Raw genomic sequence first — 15,706 nt, forward strand, 5'->3', positions numbered from 1 at the left:
CTGTCAGAGCAAGCCACCCAACTTCTTGTCCAAGCTCTTGTTCTCTCCAGACTGGACTATTGTAATGCTCTCCTGGCGGGCCTTCCTGCATGTACTATCAAGCCTCTACAACTGATCCAGAATGCAGCAGCGAGGGTTGTCTTCAATGAGCCAAAAACAGCTCATGTTACTCCTCTCCTCATCAGGTTACACTGGCTACCAGTAGCCGCTCTCATTAAATTCAAGGTACTGATGCTTGCCTACAAGACGACCACTGGCACAGCGCCAACATACCTAAGCTCATTAGTTCAATCTTATGCGCCCTCCAGAAGTTTGCGCTCTGCAAGTGAACGACGCCTTGTGGTGCCATCCCAAAGAGGTTCAAAATCTATCTCACGGACTTTTTCCTGGACTGCCCCCAGCTGTTGGAATGACCTCCTGATCTCAATTCGAACAGCTGAGACTTTACTCATTTTCAAAAAACATCTAAAGACTCATCTTTTTCGCCTGCACTTAACCAACTAATACTAGTACTTACATTTTCTTTTTCTTGTCTATCATATTCATTTAATAAAAAAAAAAAAAAAAAAACCCTGGCTACGTGTTTTGTACTAGACTAACTGAGACTTGTCATAACACTTGTATACCGTTGTTGTTCTCTTGTTGATCTGATTGTTTCTACTGTTCTCATTTGTAAGTCGCTTTGGATAAAAGCGTCTGCTAAATGATTAAATGTTAAATATAAAAGTCTGTATATATATATTTTTTTTTGCAAAAGTCCTTGAGGCTATGTCATACAATGCTAAAAATATAATGAGAAGAAAGCAAAACATTCGGATAATGAAAAAGTGCACCATGATTTTCAGTCGTATTTGACAAATACTAAAGAATCACTAAACAGCTGCCGTGAAAACACTTGTATGATAAACTTATTTTCATAAAATTCTTAATTTTCTATTATAAAAAACTAGATAGGGGCAAAAATGTCCTACTTTTCCAAACCATGTAGGAACCCTGATTTGCCCATGTTTTAATTTCCCTCTGGTAATTAAGTTTTTTAGATGGATGCCAAGCCTTTTAAGGTCGGGTAGAATCTGCAATCTCTGACCCAGTTCATCTGTTGGCTTCCATGGCTACAATATGCTGTGTTTTTGACCAACTGGCAACCCAGGGTGTCAAAATGCTATTGGGTAAATCTGCAGTGGGCAGAATCACAGACCAAAACAAAAACAGACATTCTGACACTGAACGCACATTACAATGTAGAATAACTAGCTGTAGCATTGTTTTTTGGAGAAACAAGCATGTGAAATTTGCATGATTCCTAAATATCTGCAAACATATTATGGTATACGTTTTATGTACATAAAAAAAAAAAAAATTACATTCAGCACCTTTATTGTCTCTGTATTTAGAATGCAGTGTCATTAAAGTCCATATTTGTCCATATAGTGTTTTTAAAAAACAATTATGTTCTTATTAGGGATTACTGTATCTCAAACAACCTATTGGGATGCATCCTAAGAATACTGAACGACTTTCCATGGATGCTGGACACTTTAGTTTTGCAAAGAAACATACATGAGCATTGTTGATGGCACATGTGGTAAAGAATGGCTCACTTACGCAGTCACAACAGTATTTTATCATGTCACAAAAGAGAATGTCAAATCAAAACTTTACACAATGTGACTTCTGTTAATATTCTGTCAAAATGCTTTATTACATCCAAATTTTACACAGAAACCTTAGTCTGTAAGGAATCTTTCAATTTGTCTGACTCTTCAATCCAGTATTCAACAGTTATTCCATGTTGGATGCACATTATGTTAAAAGAATTACATATAACACTTATCAAATATTACTCTCACTCACAATACAACAATCTAGAATGCTTCCGCAAGTTCCAACTAGCAATGCACTGATGATCTTTTGCCAGCATATTGTTATCAGCCAATAAAAATCATCTGCCCAATCCAAAATTGGTTGGCTGTTTTAAAATCTTATTTGCACATGCAACTGTGGCTCTGCGAATTCCACGACCACCACAGTCTGTGCCAAGCACAGTAAAGAGAAAATACAAAGTCACATGGTGACGTAGATTGAGGCCTGTCTCACACGTTACGAGTGGCAAAGGACTCTGGACTCTAGCAGCCAGAATTCACAGAACCACACTGACATATCTAACTGCCCTTCTGTTTCTTTCTCCTGACCACTGGAGCAATGATGAATACTTGTAAACTGAAAATTCTTCATCACTCAAGTGTCACCTAAAAGTGTCTTCAGTTGCATTCAAGAGACTTGTTCTACTTATTCATAGTAAGTATTAATAACGCAAGATTGTTTAAGTTTGAATTAAAGCTACTGTGACACATGAATTTACAATTTAGGACAAAAAGGCTTCCACATAGGATGCTCCTGTGTTTCCTTCCTTAGGAAGCCCCCTCCCTCCCTCCATCCTCAATTCTCACCGCTGCATGACGATGTCCCTCATTCATGTCTGGCTTTAATCTGTTTCCAGATTAAGGTCTTAAGGACAGAGATCAGGGAACCAAGGATGCACAATTTCGGAAATGAGAAGCACCCAAACTGCAGAACTAGCAGCAGAAAAGAGTCACAGTGACTGGGTGACTGTGCACAGATCTTTTGCTGATAATTAGCGGTATGGCACTGGGTTTTGTAAACTGTGTTCATTGCAGATTTTAGTGAAATTAGATGTTTCTGTCTACTATTCACACAATCATTCAACAATGAGTTTCTGATGTCTTAAAAACATCTCATTTATTTTTGGCCCACTGGCCCCTTCTGGTTTGGCGGCATTATTCAAATCTGTCAAAACACTACCACTGCACATGTCTAATAATTTTTTTTTTTTTTTTTTCTGCCCATGCAACAGAGCACTCACCACAGGGTCTGAACTCTCTGAATGTACTGATTTAAAAAGCTAGATTATTGCTATTCAATCAGCATATATGTGGAATTATTCAAATATTTTAAATTACTTATCGGTATGGGCAGGACACAGATGACTCAACAATAAAAACAATAAAAAAATAAATAAAAAAATCAACTGGTGAAGATTTATTTTATTTTGGTACCGTTGTATTTACAATTCCATGTACAAAATGACAATAAGTGCAGTTTACATTCACATACGACTTTAAATTTTTCGTACCATCATCCATAAAAAAAAGAAGAAGAAGAAGAAGAAAAAAAAAGATATCTGAAGCTTTCATATTCAATCCAAAATCATTGAGTTGAAAAATACTGTCCCTCCATCTTTTTCCAAGCCGCTTGGTTTAATACTAACTGTAATAAAGTATCTTACCAATGTTGATTGGTTTTATTATTTTATTATTTAGGCTGTTCTACTGAACTCATCTTATCTATATTGGAATCCCGGCAATAATAAGAAAATACTAACCCATTGCAGAACGACCCAATACATTTGCAATTTATTAAATCCAGTGATCATGAAATCAAATAAAATCAGATGAAGAAATTCAAAATTACAGGCTTGCGTTAACTTGATTGAAAAAAAAAAATATAATCAAGTAATGCTAAGAAGTGGTGCATTCATAATTAAAATGTTGAACTCAAAATCTAGCAGACTATGATTATATTTATGAACATCTATCATCTGTAAAACATTGAAAATAGTTTTTCTGTGCAAATCATTTACATTTCAAAAGCAAATTAAAATGATTAAAACGTACAAGTACTTGAATAAACACGATTTTTAAAATACTCTCTAAAAATAGTTGTTTCTGAGTAAAGAATGTGGGTCAAGAAAGCTTCAGACCAAAGCTGAAACTGAAAGATGAGCTCCTCCTCACTGTAGGCCCTCACAACATCCTGTCACAGCGGTCTGGACTGGCAAGGGTCTGTTGTCCGTTTCTGAGCTGACGGCACTGTGGCGGTGCAGTTCAGTCCCCAGCCAGAGGTGGGGCTATAGCGGTTCCTCACACTTCCAGCATCCTCAGCCCTCTAACTGCCACTGCTGGGACCCAGAATCATCACAGATCGCCATGGTAACATATCCTTTGATGCTGAGTGGGTCAGCAACAGCCAAACACTGGCCCACTGACACCTGGTATAGCCAGTTATTCTTCTGGGAGGACAAAAAAAAATTATTATTATACTTATTTTGTATTTGCATAGCCTTCAATTTGCATATTACTGAAAACATGTACTGAAAAAAAAAAACTATGAAAAGATTACTTAACATGAGGTAAAAGATTCTCACCCCTAGTGTCCACTGCTGAGATCCACCTGAGCCGTGACACTTCATGAGGCGCGGCGGGTCAGAAGAACGAATCTCAGACATGTCCAAACACAGCAGCCCGGCTAGAATTAACTCATGCTCCTCATCATAGGCCCATTCCTGCAAAACACATTGATCAAAATTACGAAACATCTACACAGCACTGATCATAAAACTGAAAATATGGTCTTCTGATATCTTTAGATATGATGATTCATTTCAACCTGGTTCTTTTCAGATTTATCAAACTTACAATTTAGGGCTGCAAAATGATTAATCGCATTCAAAATAAATGTTTATGTTTACATTATGTAAGTATACTGTGTATACTTATGTATATATAAATACAAACGTATATATTAAAAAATATATATATATATGTGTGTGTGTGTGTGTGTGTGTGTATGTATGTATATGTATATATATATATATATATATATATATATATATACATATATATAGTTGTGTATAATTTATATTATATATAAATCTAATATTTTTCCTTAATATATACACATGTCTGTGTGTGTATTTATATATACATAATAAATATACACAGCACACCCACATACAGTATGTAAACAAACTTTTATTTTGAAAGGGATTAATCAGGATTAATCATTTTGCAGCCCTGGTACAATTGTCTACGTTTTGTTTATATCAGTCTAACTATGGCACATAACAACAAACAGTTTGTTTGTTTTAAGCGGAGAAAAGACAGATTTAAACTACAGCAACAATAGGCACCATTCCACATCATTGTTCTTTTCTTTCCAAAGCCTCTTATACTCACCAAGGCTGCATTTATTTAATCAAAAACACAGAAAATGTTAATATTGTGAAAATATTTCAATTTGGAGTACATCTAACTAAATACAGTTAAAAATGTAAATTATTCCTGTGATGGCAGAGCAGAATTATTTAAGTCTTCAGTGACATAATCGTTCAGAAATCATCTGAATATCCTGCATTCATGTTCTAAATAATTTCTTATTACCAATGTTGAAAACAGCTGTGCAGCTTAATGTTTTTGTGGAATTCCAGTTACTTTGATCAATTTAATGTGTCCTTGCTGAATAAAAGTATGAATGACCCCACACTTTTGAATAGCAATATATGTTTCAAGCATGAATAAGGAATGAATACTACAAGAAGAAATAACCAGAGCTGCAAAAAGAAGCAAATTATCAGCAAAATTCACTTCATAGCTGCCAAGAATAATCAGAGAATGACAGCAGTTTGATGAACTGACCTGCTCAGGGTCCTGTGGGTCACAGTCTCTCACCACCACAGCACCTCCCTTCTGACTGGGACGCCCCTGTGCCACCAGACACTTGTCAGCCAGAATATTACGCAGCTGAAAGAGAACACACACATTAATTATCTCTGGAAAAGCCCATTTAAAGAACCTCTACGAATATTTTATCATATGGTCTGGGGAATACATATTTATTGACAGGTATGCAAAAAAAAAAAAAAAAGTTATCTTTCAGATTTGAAATAATATGATAAATAAATGACTAATTTCTGTATGTTTTCTGTAAGTCATCTCAGATTTTTCAAATTTTGACTGGAGTGTGAAAAGTGGTTGATTGAAAGAACAGTTCAAAAATAATAGGGATTTGTGAATTGAGCTGAAAAGAGATAACATAACATACCAATAGCTTACAATACAACCAGCAACATGTATAAGGTAGATAAATCAGGTCATTTTACTTTAAAGCTGAATCCTGTTAACTGGTTGCTTTCATAGAGCAACACTTAAACCACCACTTAGCAGTCCATTAATACAGTACATAATGATAATTAAAGTTTAGGCTCAGAAAAATGCTAAATCATATGATATTCTAAATATTCTCTTACATAACACTAATGTATTGCGAAAATTATGCAAAGCATCAGTGGACTTAATGAATGGTCTGCGCAGTTACTGTTCACGAGCTGCTCTACTGCCCTCTGCTGTTTAAACAGACAGCTGTCCGTTCATTTCATACAGCTGTATTCACATCTTTCACTCAATATACAGTAATGGAAAGATTATAATGGCTCCCAAAAAAAGAGAGCTGAGAGTGTTTGTATGTTGTGAGAGTCAAACCTAGAAAACAACAGCCAAATATTCATGCAGTCCTTTATTGAGCAACAGAGCTACAGGGTACGGGAAATATAAGGGTCAATGTGCGGTCTTACCCGACCCCGCTGCAAGACTTTGGGTCTCTTCAAACCCTTGTTGATAAAGACAGGCTGCTGGGGCTTGTGTGGGGAGGAGACCTGCATTTCAGGATAGATATTGTCCAGGTACCATTTGAAGGAATGACACTGCAGCCGCTTGCGAATAGCGACCCGCTCGCTGATGTCACCGTAGTCACGGTTCCTCAGCTCCGGGCGCAAGGCAAAGTACTGCTCCTGATGTACACATACACAATAGAAATCTTCAATTATCACATTTACTGAAAAAACATATGTGACAAAACATTTTCACAAGTGAAAAGGTGTGTCACAGTCAATTCCATAAGCAAGTATTAAAGGAATCGTTAACCCAAAAATTTAAATTTGCTTAAATTTTAGTCTTCCTTAGGTCATCTAAGAGGCAAAGGATTTTGCATCCTTATGGGAAAAGATTTAGAGAAATTTAGCATTACATCACTTGCCCTGAAGTTCAAACATTACAATAATCCACACGTAAACCACACTCACCTAGACTAATAATTAATGTCTTGTCAAGTAAAAAGCTGCATGTTAGTAAGAAACGAATCCATCATTATGGTGTTTTAACTTCAAAAAATCAGCTGAGCTGATCACCAATTGTAAACCAACACCAAGACACTTTCGTTCACGTGCATGATAGGATTTGCAGGGAACTGGATTATGCACAACCAAAAGTCCTATGCAGAAACTAGTTGGCCACCCACCTAGACAGCATTATAGACCATCATAAGTGTGTGATCCCAATTTCAAGCTTGTTCCAACAGCTAGGTGGGACGATTTTGCTTAATATACTAATTAAGGCATCACGTACAGCAAGTACAGCAATTCTATAATACACTGCATTGACATGAGTGAAAAACTGACATGGTATAACTGTTGAGAACTCATAATGTGTTCTTGAACTGATGTCAGAGTTATTCATAATGAAGTTCCCATCAAGTAAAAAGAACATGTGAACAGTGTTACAAAAAATAAAAACTCCCACATTAGCTGGAAAATAATTCAACATTATTTACACAACACTGAAGCAAAGCAAAAAAAAAAAAAAAAAAAAAAAAGACTAACAGAACAGGACTGAACAAAGTAGCTAACACTTAAAGGGATACCCCACCCCAAAATGAAAACTTTGTTATTAATCACTTAACCCCATGTTGTTCCAAACCCGTAAAAGCTTTGTTCGTCGTTGCAATATTTTGGAGAATATCCACTGAACGCAAGCAGCTTACGCTCTTCTGTGTCAGCCGCGACAAAGGATACGTTTTCTACATGTATTTAAATTTTGATTTGAATGAAAACAACGCATCTGAGTGATACAGAAGAGCATTAGCTGCTTGCGTTCAGCAGATATTCTCCAAAATGGCATTACGGTGATGTGGAGAGACGAATTGTTGAATAAAGTCATTATTTTTGTTTTCTTCATGTACAATAAGTATTCTTGACGCTTTATAACGTTACGGTTGAATCACTGATGGCAGATGGACTATTTGGATGATGCTTTTCATGATTTTCTGGACCTTGACAGTGTAATTTACTTGGCAGTCAATGGGACAGTCACAAGCCTCCCGGTTTTCATCCAAAATATCTTAAATAGTGTTCCGAAGACGAACGAAGCTTTTAAGGGTTTGGAATGACATGGGGTAAAGTGATTAATAGAAAAAATATAATTTTGGGGTAAAGGAGTATCCCTTTAAGCAGGATCTTGAGAATAACTGGTTGGAGCAGAGCATTAATGTGTCTGACACGGGTAATTACATTCTCCTCTAACTGGGTCAATTATCTCTTAGACGAGGAGCCAATTATGATGAGCCTTTGAAGATCTGTGGGATGGACACAGATGTAAAATTCAAACACGCATGAAGAATTTCACACATCTCCATCATGTAATGAACCACGCTGGATGTGTTGCCAACAGCATTGAACAACTAACAGCACTAACGCTGTCAATGTCCAACCCAGCAAAGAACTATCAATTTATTGAGTGACCTTAAAGAATTGGGGTCAGTGTAGACATGTTGATTTTTCTATTTTTTTTTTTTTTTTTGTAATGCAAAAAAACATGTAATACCTGCTCTCATCTATCTGAAAGGTCAAACTTTGTACTCTAAAAGAGAATATGAGTGAAAATCTCAAGTTTAAGGCTGGAATGCACTACACAGTCTCTCTAAAAAAAACGGGTATCGCACACATTCCAAAATTGTAAATGGTAGGAACACTGGGCATCATACACATGCTGAATGTGGATCTTCCAAAATCTTACCAGACTTTCAAAATGCAACAAAGTTGCGGTGCAGAAACATGCACCTCATTGCTAGGAGACACATGACAAATTAAAACAATGTGTTCTTAAATTGCTCCCACGCTCCCTAAGGTCACAAAACTCTTTGGTAGTACCTAGGATAGCAAAGTCCACTAAAGGAGGTAGAGCGTTTTCGCATTTGGCTCCCAAGCTCTGGAATAGCCTTCCTGATAATGTTCGGGGTTCAAACACACTTTCTCGGTTTAAATCTATATTAAAAACACACCTCTTTGGCCAAGCATTCGAATAATGCATCTCATAATTTTGGACTGCAGTTATATCTGATCAAATGCGCATTATTATTCTTTAGCTTGGGTTAAACTAATTAATTTTACTTGGCTGGAACAGCAGCTACGCTAATTATGTCTCTATAACTAGGATTTACACTACCAAATTTTGCTATAAGTTTGATTGCATCATATAATAATTGCTGTTAATAGTGTTCATCGTCTGTTTGATTACGTCTTTAATTGATTTTTCTGTACATTTTTGCCATATGCACATAAACTGACAGTCACCACTGATAAGCTACTACTAAATATTGTAGAAACTTAATTTTCTGTAAAGTTGCTTTGCAACGATTTGTATCGTAAAAAGCACTATACAAATAAACTTGAATTGAATTAAATCATCAAAATATCAAACATGTTTGATACCCCCTGACTGCATGAAATCATAGAAATAAAAGTCTGCGTGCATCATGCACTGTGATTTTCTATGAAATAAGTCAATTCCGACTGCACAAAATTTGCAGCCTCACTCTGACTTTCAGCAATTCATGTTCAAGTACTCCAGGCCACAAATTGGGGCATAACAAATACATTTAAAAAAAAATAAACAGACACATAAAAAAAAAATCAATTAAACTACAATATTGACCAGAAAAGACTGAGCAATTATCACTTATCACACATCCAGAAAACGAATCCATTACATAGTGGTGCAACAATCAAGTTTCTCATATTACAATGCAAGCTCTCTTACATATAAATGCTAAAAGATAGAAGAGTTAAGGATTATTTGCAACATGTATAGCATTTTATTATTCATTTTATAAGAGCATTATGCTATTGATCTCCACCTTATAGTCATCCATCCAGACATGGGCCAAACGCAGAGAATTGTGGGCCATTGTATCCTGACCTCCGGGTGACCCATAGGGCCGACGCTTGCGGAAAATGTGCCCCACCCTGGAGCAGGGAACGATCAGTAACTGGCCTCCACACATCCAAATCTGATGGAAAACAATATTTTTAAACAAGTAAGTATATTTTTTAGTCACCAAGATTAAATAAAAATTTATAAACTAAGGGTTCTAAACCAAATTCAACTGAATTAATTATTAACTTCACAAACTCCTGCAATTCCCTCATGAGCCCTTTTGGTTTTGTAAAAATAAATCAATAAATAACCAAACAATGCATCTTAAAAGTACACAAAATTTACCCGAAAAGAGATCTCCAAGTTCTCTCCACCCCAGATGTCCATGCCGCGATCATACTGACCAAGCTCATAAAAATAATTCCTGTCCATGGCGAACAGCCCACCTGCCATCGTGGGAGACCTGCAGAGAAACATGACTGGAGTCATACCAGCAAAAGTATGAACAAACTCAACTGAATTTCTTTCACATGACTCTAATGAGACAAGTATAAAGTGTCCCTATACCTATAATCAATAAAAGTTTTGATTTGTTTAATATTTCCGTCACTAAATATGTCCCATACTTTAATTTGACTTCTCCATTATTCTAAAATCTGAATCATTATTCTAAAAATAGTAATAAAAAAGACTCAACAGATGTGTCCAAACATTTAAATGTAAATGATTTTAAAATGTGCTTTCAAAATAGAAAATTTCACAGAAAGGCAAAAAGTTTGCATCCTAGCATTATGTAAGACACACTGGTCATACCTGATGGCTCCATCGGGGCTGTTGAGTTCAGACATGGGCACTGGATCCCATTTAAAGTGCAAGCCCCAGTTGAATCCCCCCCGCACGATAGGAGAGGGGCTGTATACTAGTGTGTCTGCGCTGATGATGTCGATGACTGGGCAAACCACGGTTTTTCTGTTCTCTTTGATGGGCGTAAGCAGAGGCTGGAGCCATGCCTCATTCACCTCACAGTGACTGTCCAGAAACACCAACACCTCACCTGAAGAAAAAACAGTGATGAAGACAGCCTTACTGAAGGATATAGTAATAACAACAAGAATAATAACTGCTCAATTCATATGAATTATTTCAACTTTTAAAAGTGTCAGAATTTAGGTTGCATCAACTGTTAATCGAGAGACAGAAACCTCTCAGGTTTGTTTTGAAGATAAACAAAAAAATTTTCAGTTTGGAAATCAGTTTTATTGGGTGTACCGTCCCTTTAAGGTCAGACCTGTAGCGTGAGATGCCCCAATCATCCTTCCGCGGATCAGCCCCTCCCTCTTCTCATTACGAACTAGCTTCACTTTCTTCTGCAGGTGCTGCTGTATGTAAGAATCCAAGTCTTCTTTCAGATCATCTGTCAGATAAACAAAGTAACATCTGATGAGTCAAACATCCAGCAATCCTTTCGACTTAATTTCACACTCTAGCTAACATGTTACAGGCAATGGTTAAATCTAGGGAATCTGAAAGCTACAAGTCTTTTGGATACCAACTTTTAAGACAAACAAGTATTTGGCAGGTGCTTTAAACAGTTTAGAATATTTTCTGACCAAATGATTGAGTACACATACACACAGACCTAATATCTGGGTCATGATATGACATTTTGTGATGAGTTATGTTTAGTGCATTCAGACAGTGATATACTTAACTCTTTTACTCAGACTTTTCTCTTCAGTGCAACTTGCGCAGTGGACAGTATTATAGTTTTACATTTAAATGTTAAATGTAAATATTACACATTTTTGCTTAAGCATGCTAAATGAGTGTTATTTGAGTCGCTTGTGTGAGGAGATAGATCATGAGTGCACTAATCTCACTAAGGTTTAGAACAGATCCAACTTGTCAATCATTATCACGTCTTGCTTCAGTCAACCAAAACAAGAGAAGAGACGACTGGAGAGGTTGAGAGAAGTAAAGCAGCTTGCCCAGTTCACTGTGGTCATCCACCAGTATGATCTCATGGAGCAGGTAGTTTGGTGTGCGATCCAGCACGCTGTGAATTGTCCTAAGGAGGGCAGAGAATGCCTCATTGTAGAAGCAGATCACTATACTGGCTGTGGGCAAGGCCACCGGATAGATCCGGTCTCTGCACCTGTTGGGAGCAGTGTTCATGTGATGATTTACAGCAGTATCACACCAAATCACACGTTCCTTCACCTCCATTTACACAACGTGGCATGTTTTACTCAAAATCATGTGCACCTTGACCTCATAAAGAGAGATGTTCGTACTTGTCATTCCTGGTGTCAGGGACGTCTCTGTGGTAGCCAAGCCGGTTACTGATGAGAACGTTGAAGGCGTGCTTATGATAGCCCATATCTCGTACCTCTTGGTCCTGCTTGTTAAAAATCATTCCTGAAATCCGAAATCAAAACACTCGTAAATCACTGACTTATTACACTGTGGCTGCTTGTTAAAAGAAAGCTGCTTTTCCAGAGGATTTAGTGGAGCGCACAGTATAGGACAGATGGTCTAGTAAAAAGTCTTTTAAACCGGTGGATTGATTCAGCTTCACAACATAATATAGGTAGTAAATGTGTTGTCATGGCAACAAAAGCTGTTCTAAAACCTGCCTCGCCGCCTGCAAAACTCATATTACACTGAAAAGCCAATTGAAGTCAATTCTATTTCTCATCCCTGTTATAAAACTTTTCAAGCCGTTCCATCTTTTATAAGTAGCCAAACAGGCTTTTAACTGGTGGGTCACAACCAAAAAAAAATAAAAAATTATGGGGCATGGGGCAAACAACGCTTAAGGAACCCATCCCCAAAATGTCTTTTTTTCTTTTTTCTCTGATTAGATGTTTGTTTTATTATTTTTTTAAATGCATAAAACCATCATCAACAACATCTCTGCGTTGAGTTGCTACTTGATATCCAACATAAAATCTGGATCAGATCAGCAGACCTCTACACCTCACAATATGTCTATAACAAGCACAAATTTCAAATGAAAACATATACATTGATAGCTGGAATGTCCACTAACCCAGCTCTGGAGAAAGGTCCGGCTTGAGAGCATCCACTACATGTCCTTTGCGGACTTTACTGCCATCTCTGCGAGGGACCGCTGGGCCACGGGTGAAACGAGGCTGAAAGCGGTGATGCCCCTGGACGGGCACATTTTTGAAGGACAAATGGCTCTCCTGGCTGAGGTGGAAATACAGGAAGAGTAGAATCGACCAGGTCACGGAGGTGAAGAGGCAACCATAGCAAAAGTAGCGCAGAGTGACGCTGCCCATGGTAACGCTAGCATCCTTGGCTGGCCATTATCAGGCCCCTGAAAGACAACAATGACAGTTAAGAAATGAAGTAAGAGTTAAACAAGATGTGAAACCCTTTGTGGATATCAGATATGGTGGTACACTGCACTGTACATCGTGGTAGTTATATTTTACACTATATTCAAATGTTTGGGTTCAGTAAGATTTTTCAGTGATTCAAGTCTCTTTCTCACCACAAGACTGCATTTCTTTGATCAAAAATACAGTAAAAAGGGTAATAATGTGAAAAGTTTTAAAATGATCCTTCAGATGTCATTATATAATAAAAGTATTATTTTCTCCTGTAAAACATGCAGTATTAAGGATTGCCACACGGTTATTCATTTTATAAATCATCCAGTGACATTTTTAGATATCCCAATTGCAAGAGACACAAATCAGACTCCCATTTAAATACATACACACATAAACACTGATGCCCTTAGTAACTAAACAGGGGAGAGAGGTTTGAGACAATGCTGCATTTTTTTTGGTAAAGAGAATTGTTATATGGTATATTTAGGCCTGTGAGAAACAGAGTACTGACCTCAGCATTTCAAAAGCATTAAGTCAATCATTAACATGTACTTTGCACATCATTTTAGACCGTAACACATCGGACAACAAATCTGAGTAAAAATAAACCAGTTTCTAGTTTAGTCTCATTGTACTGCATCACATGAATGGCAAAGACACGTGTCATTCTTCAGACCGATGCAGACATCCAGCGTCCTCAGTAACATGAGAAGCCATGCGAAAACTGAAACCATTGAATGCAATTATATGGAATTACAGCACAGCTCTTGTGAACGTTTAATTTATGCTTGGGTCGTGAAAGCCAACTTACAAGAATAAATAATAAATAACCTTGCTGTCTCACACACCTGACATCACAAAAAATGCAAGGATTGCAGTATTTATAATAATTTTCTTCAGCTAGTCTAATTTAACTAATCACAGACCAATATGTTGGCTAGGGCCAATTTATCAGCTGACGGCCATTTAAAGATTATCATCATCTGATAAAAATGCACACTTTAAGTGAATGTTAGATGATTTAGGATAGAACCAGAAGTTATCATAAGAAATTGTAGTCCACAATCTGGCAAAATGTGTAGTTCGCATTTTTATGCGCACTGTGAATTTTAAGTAAATACAAATACAATTTGTTTTCCAAACACATGCACGGTTTAATAATCTTTCCAAAACAGGACTGAGTCAAGTCTAAAAACGAATCAGCTCGGAAGTGGTTAATCCAGGTCAAGTCAAGGGACGTTTTTAGAGCATTTCGTTGGTGTATGTAACTTACTGGAGTTATCCAGAGCTGTTCTGTTCTTATACGAACAAGTTATGACAGAAAGAAATCAAAGAATTCACCCATAAGATTTTCTTTAAACTACAGAACACGCAAAAGCGAATAGTGAGCTTTGTCTCAAACTACTGCGCTGCCTACAGACAACCATCACAGACTGTCTCTACAAACTAGTCAGCTAACGTTACCTACCTAGACAGCATTTCTGGATACGATATCATCAGAGGACCTTTATCACTCAACATACGTCAACGAGTCATGGCTTGTGTCTCAAAACCTAACGAGTTTTCTAAATAGGGCCGATGGTGTCCCAAAATACTGCTGACTCGCAGCGCACCAAAATCCCTGCTGATTCGTAAAGATCCTCCTCAGACGCCCAAACATGATGCCTATGTAGGCGGCTCACTAGGACGCAGACATTATGAGCTACGAGCTAACTCGTTAGCTGCACAGAATAAACAATAATTGCTGTAAAGTTACTTTGACCCGGCACTGATCTAAACCTTTCTAAAACGTGTAATCTCTGGTAATGGTGTCAGTGTGGTACAGTGACTCACTCGCTGATGAAGAAGTCTTTCACAGCTCCATTGCTCTCCTGCGATCTGTGCTGCTGTCAGTTACTCGCTGGTGATGATGCGGCTGCGCCTGACTGACTCTGTTGCCGCCTGCTGGCCGAGCTCCGAAATGGCACAGCGTTCACTGCTGTGCTTTCTACACATTGAACATACTACTATCAGATGACCACGTCATCATCCATCATCTAGAACAGATCAGTGGTTTCCAAACCTGTCCTGGAGGACCCACAGGGCTGCACATTTAGTATGTCTCCCTTTTCGGTCCCACTCAATTTATTTCTTCCAGTCTTTACTAATAAGCTGATGAGTTGAATCATAACAACTTATAATTGAAAGTGCGGGGAAACTCACATTATGAAATAAATGTTTTTCTCCAATGCATGTTGGCTACCATTATTGGCACCCCTAGGAAATATTATGAGTAAAATATCTCTGAAGTATTTTCCTATTGATATTTACATTTTTAGCACAAAAGACCAGGGTGACTAGGATCATGACAGAACCATGACTTCCTGTTCCACAGGATTATACATATGAGGAACACAAATGCCAAATTCCCTTAATTATCCATCCAAGGAGTAAAACCAAACTTCTGGTGTGCAGAACAAGATTGTTGAGCTTCACAAAATAGAAAGTGGCTGCAAGAAA

General features: G+C 37.5%; 1 protein-coding gene across 5 annotated transcripts; it reads right to left on the reverse strand.

Annotated features, from left to right (window-relative positions):
- Window positions 1-3,050: 3,050 nt before the first annotated feature.
- Window positions 3,051-15,196, reverse strand: LOC109050103 (UDP-N-acetyl-alpha-D-galactosamine:polypeptide N-acetylgalactosaminyltransferase 11 (GalNAc-T11)). Of its 5 annotated transcripts, none has more exons than XM_019067774.2 (12): window positions 15,041-15,196; window positions 12,898-13,188; window positions 12,140-12,263; window positions 11,834-12,000; window positions 11,134-11,259; window positions 10,659-10,899; window positions 10,191-10,308; window positions 9,826-9,978; window positions 6,431-6,646; window positions 5,496-5,600; window positions 4,226-4,363; window positions 3,051-4,087 (listed from the first exon to the last, which is right to left on the reverse strand). In XM_019067774.2, the coding sequence occupies exons 2-12, from the start codon at window positions 13,148-13,150 to the stop codon at window positions 3,959-3,961; spliced, it is 1,770 nt and encodes a 589-aa protein (XP_018923319.1). In that variant the 5' UTR covers window positions 13,151-13,188; window positions 15,041-15,196; the 3' UTR covers window positions 3,051-3,958. The 5 variants fall into 5 exon arrangements, with proteins under 5 accessions (XP_018923319.1, XP_018923317.1, XP_018923318.1 ...); XM_019067772.2 differs by having other exon boundaries at window positions 3,051-4,090; XM_019067773.2 differs by lacking the exon at window positions 15,041-15,196 and adding an exon at window positions 14,676-14,960 and having other exon boundaries at window positions 3,051-4,090.
- Window positions 15,197-15,706: the final 510 nt, after the last annotated feature.

This window comes from Cyprinus carpio, chromosome B24 (genome assembly GCF_018340385.1).
Source record: "Cyprinus carpio isolate SPL01 chromosome B24, ASM1834038v1, whole genome shotgun sequence".
NCBI lineage: Eukaryota > Metazoa > Chordata > Actinopteri > Cypriniformes > Cyprinidae > Cyprinus > Cyprinus carpio.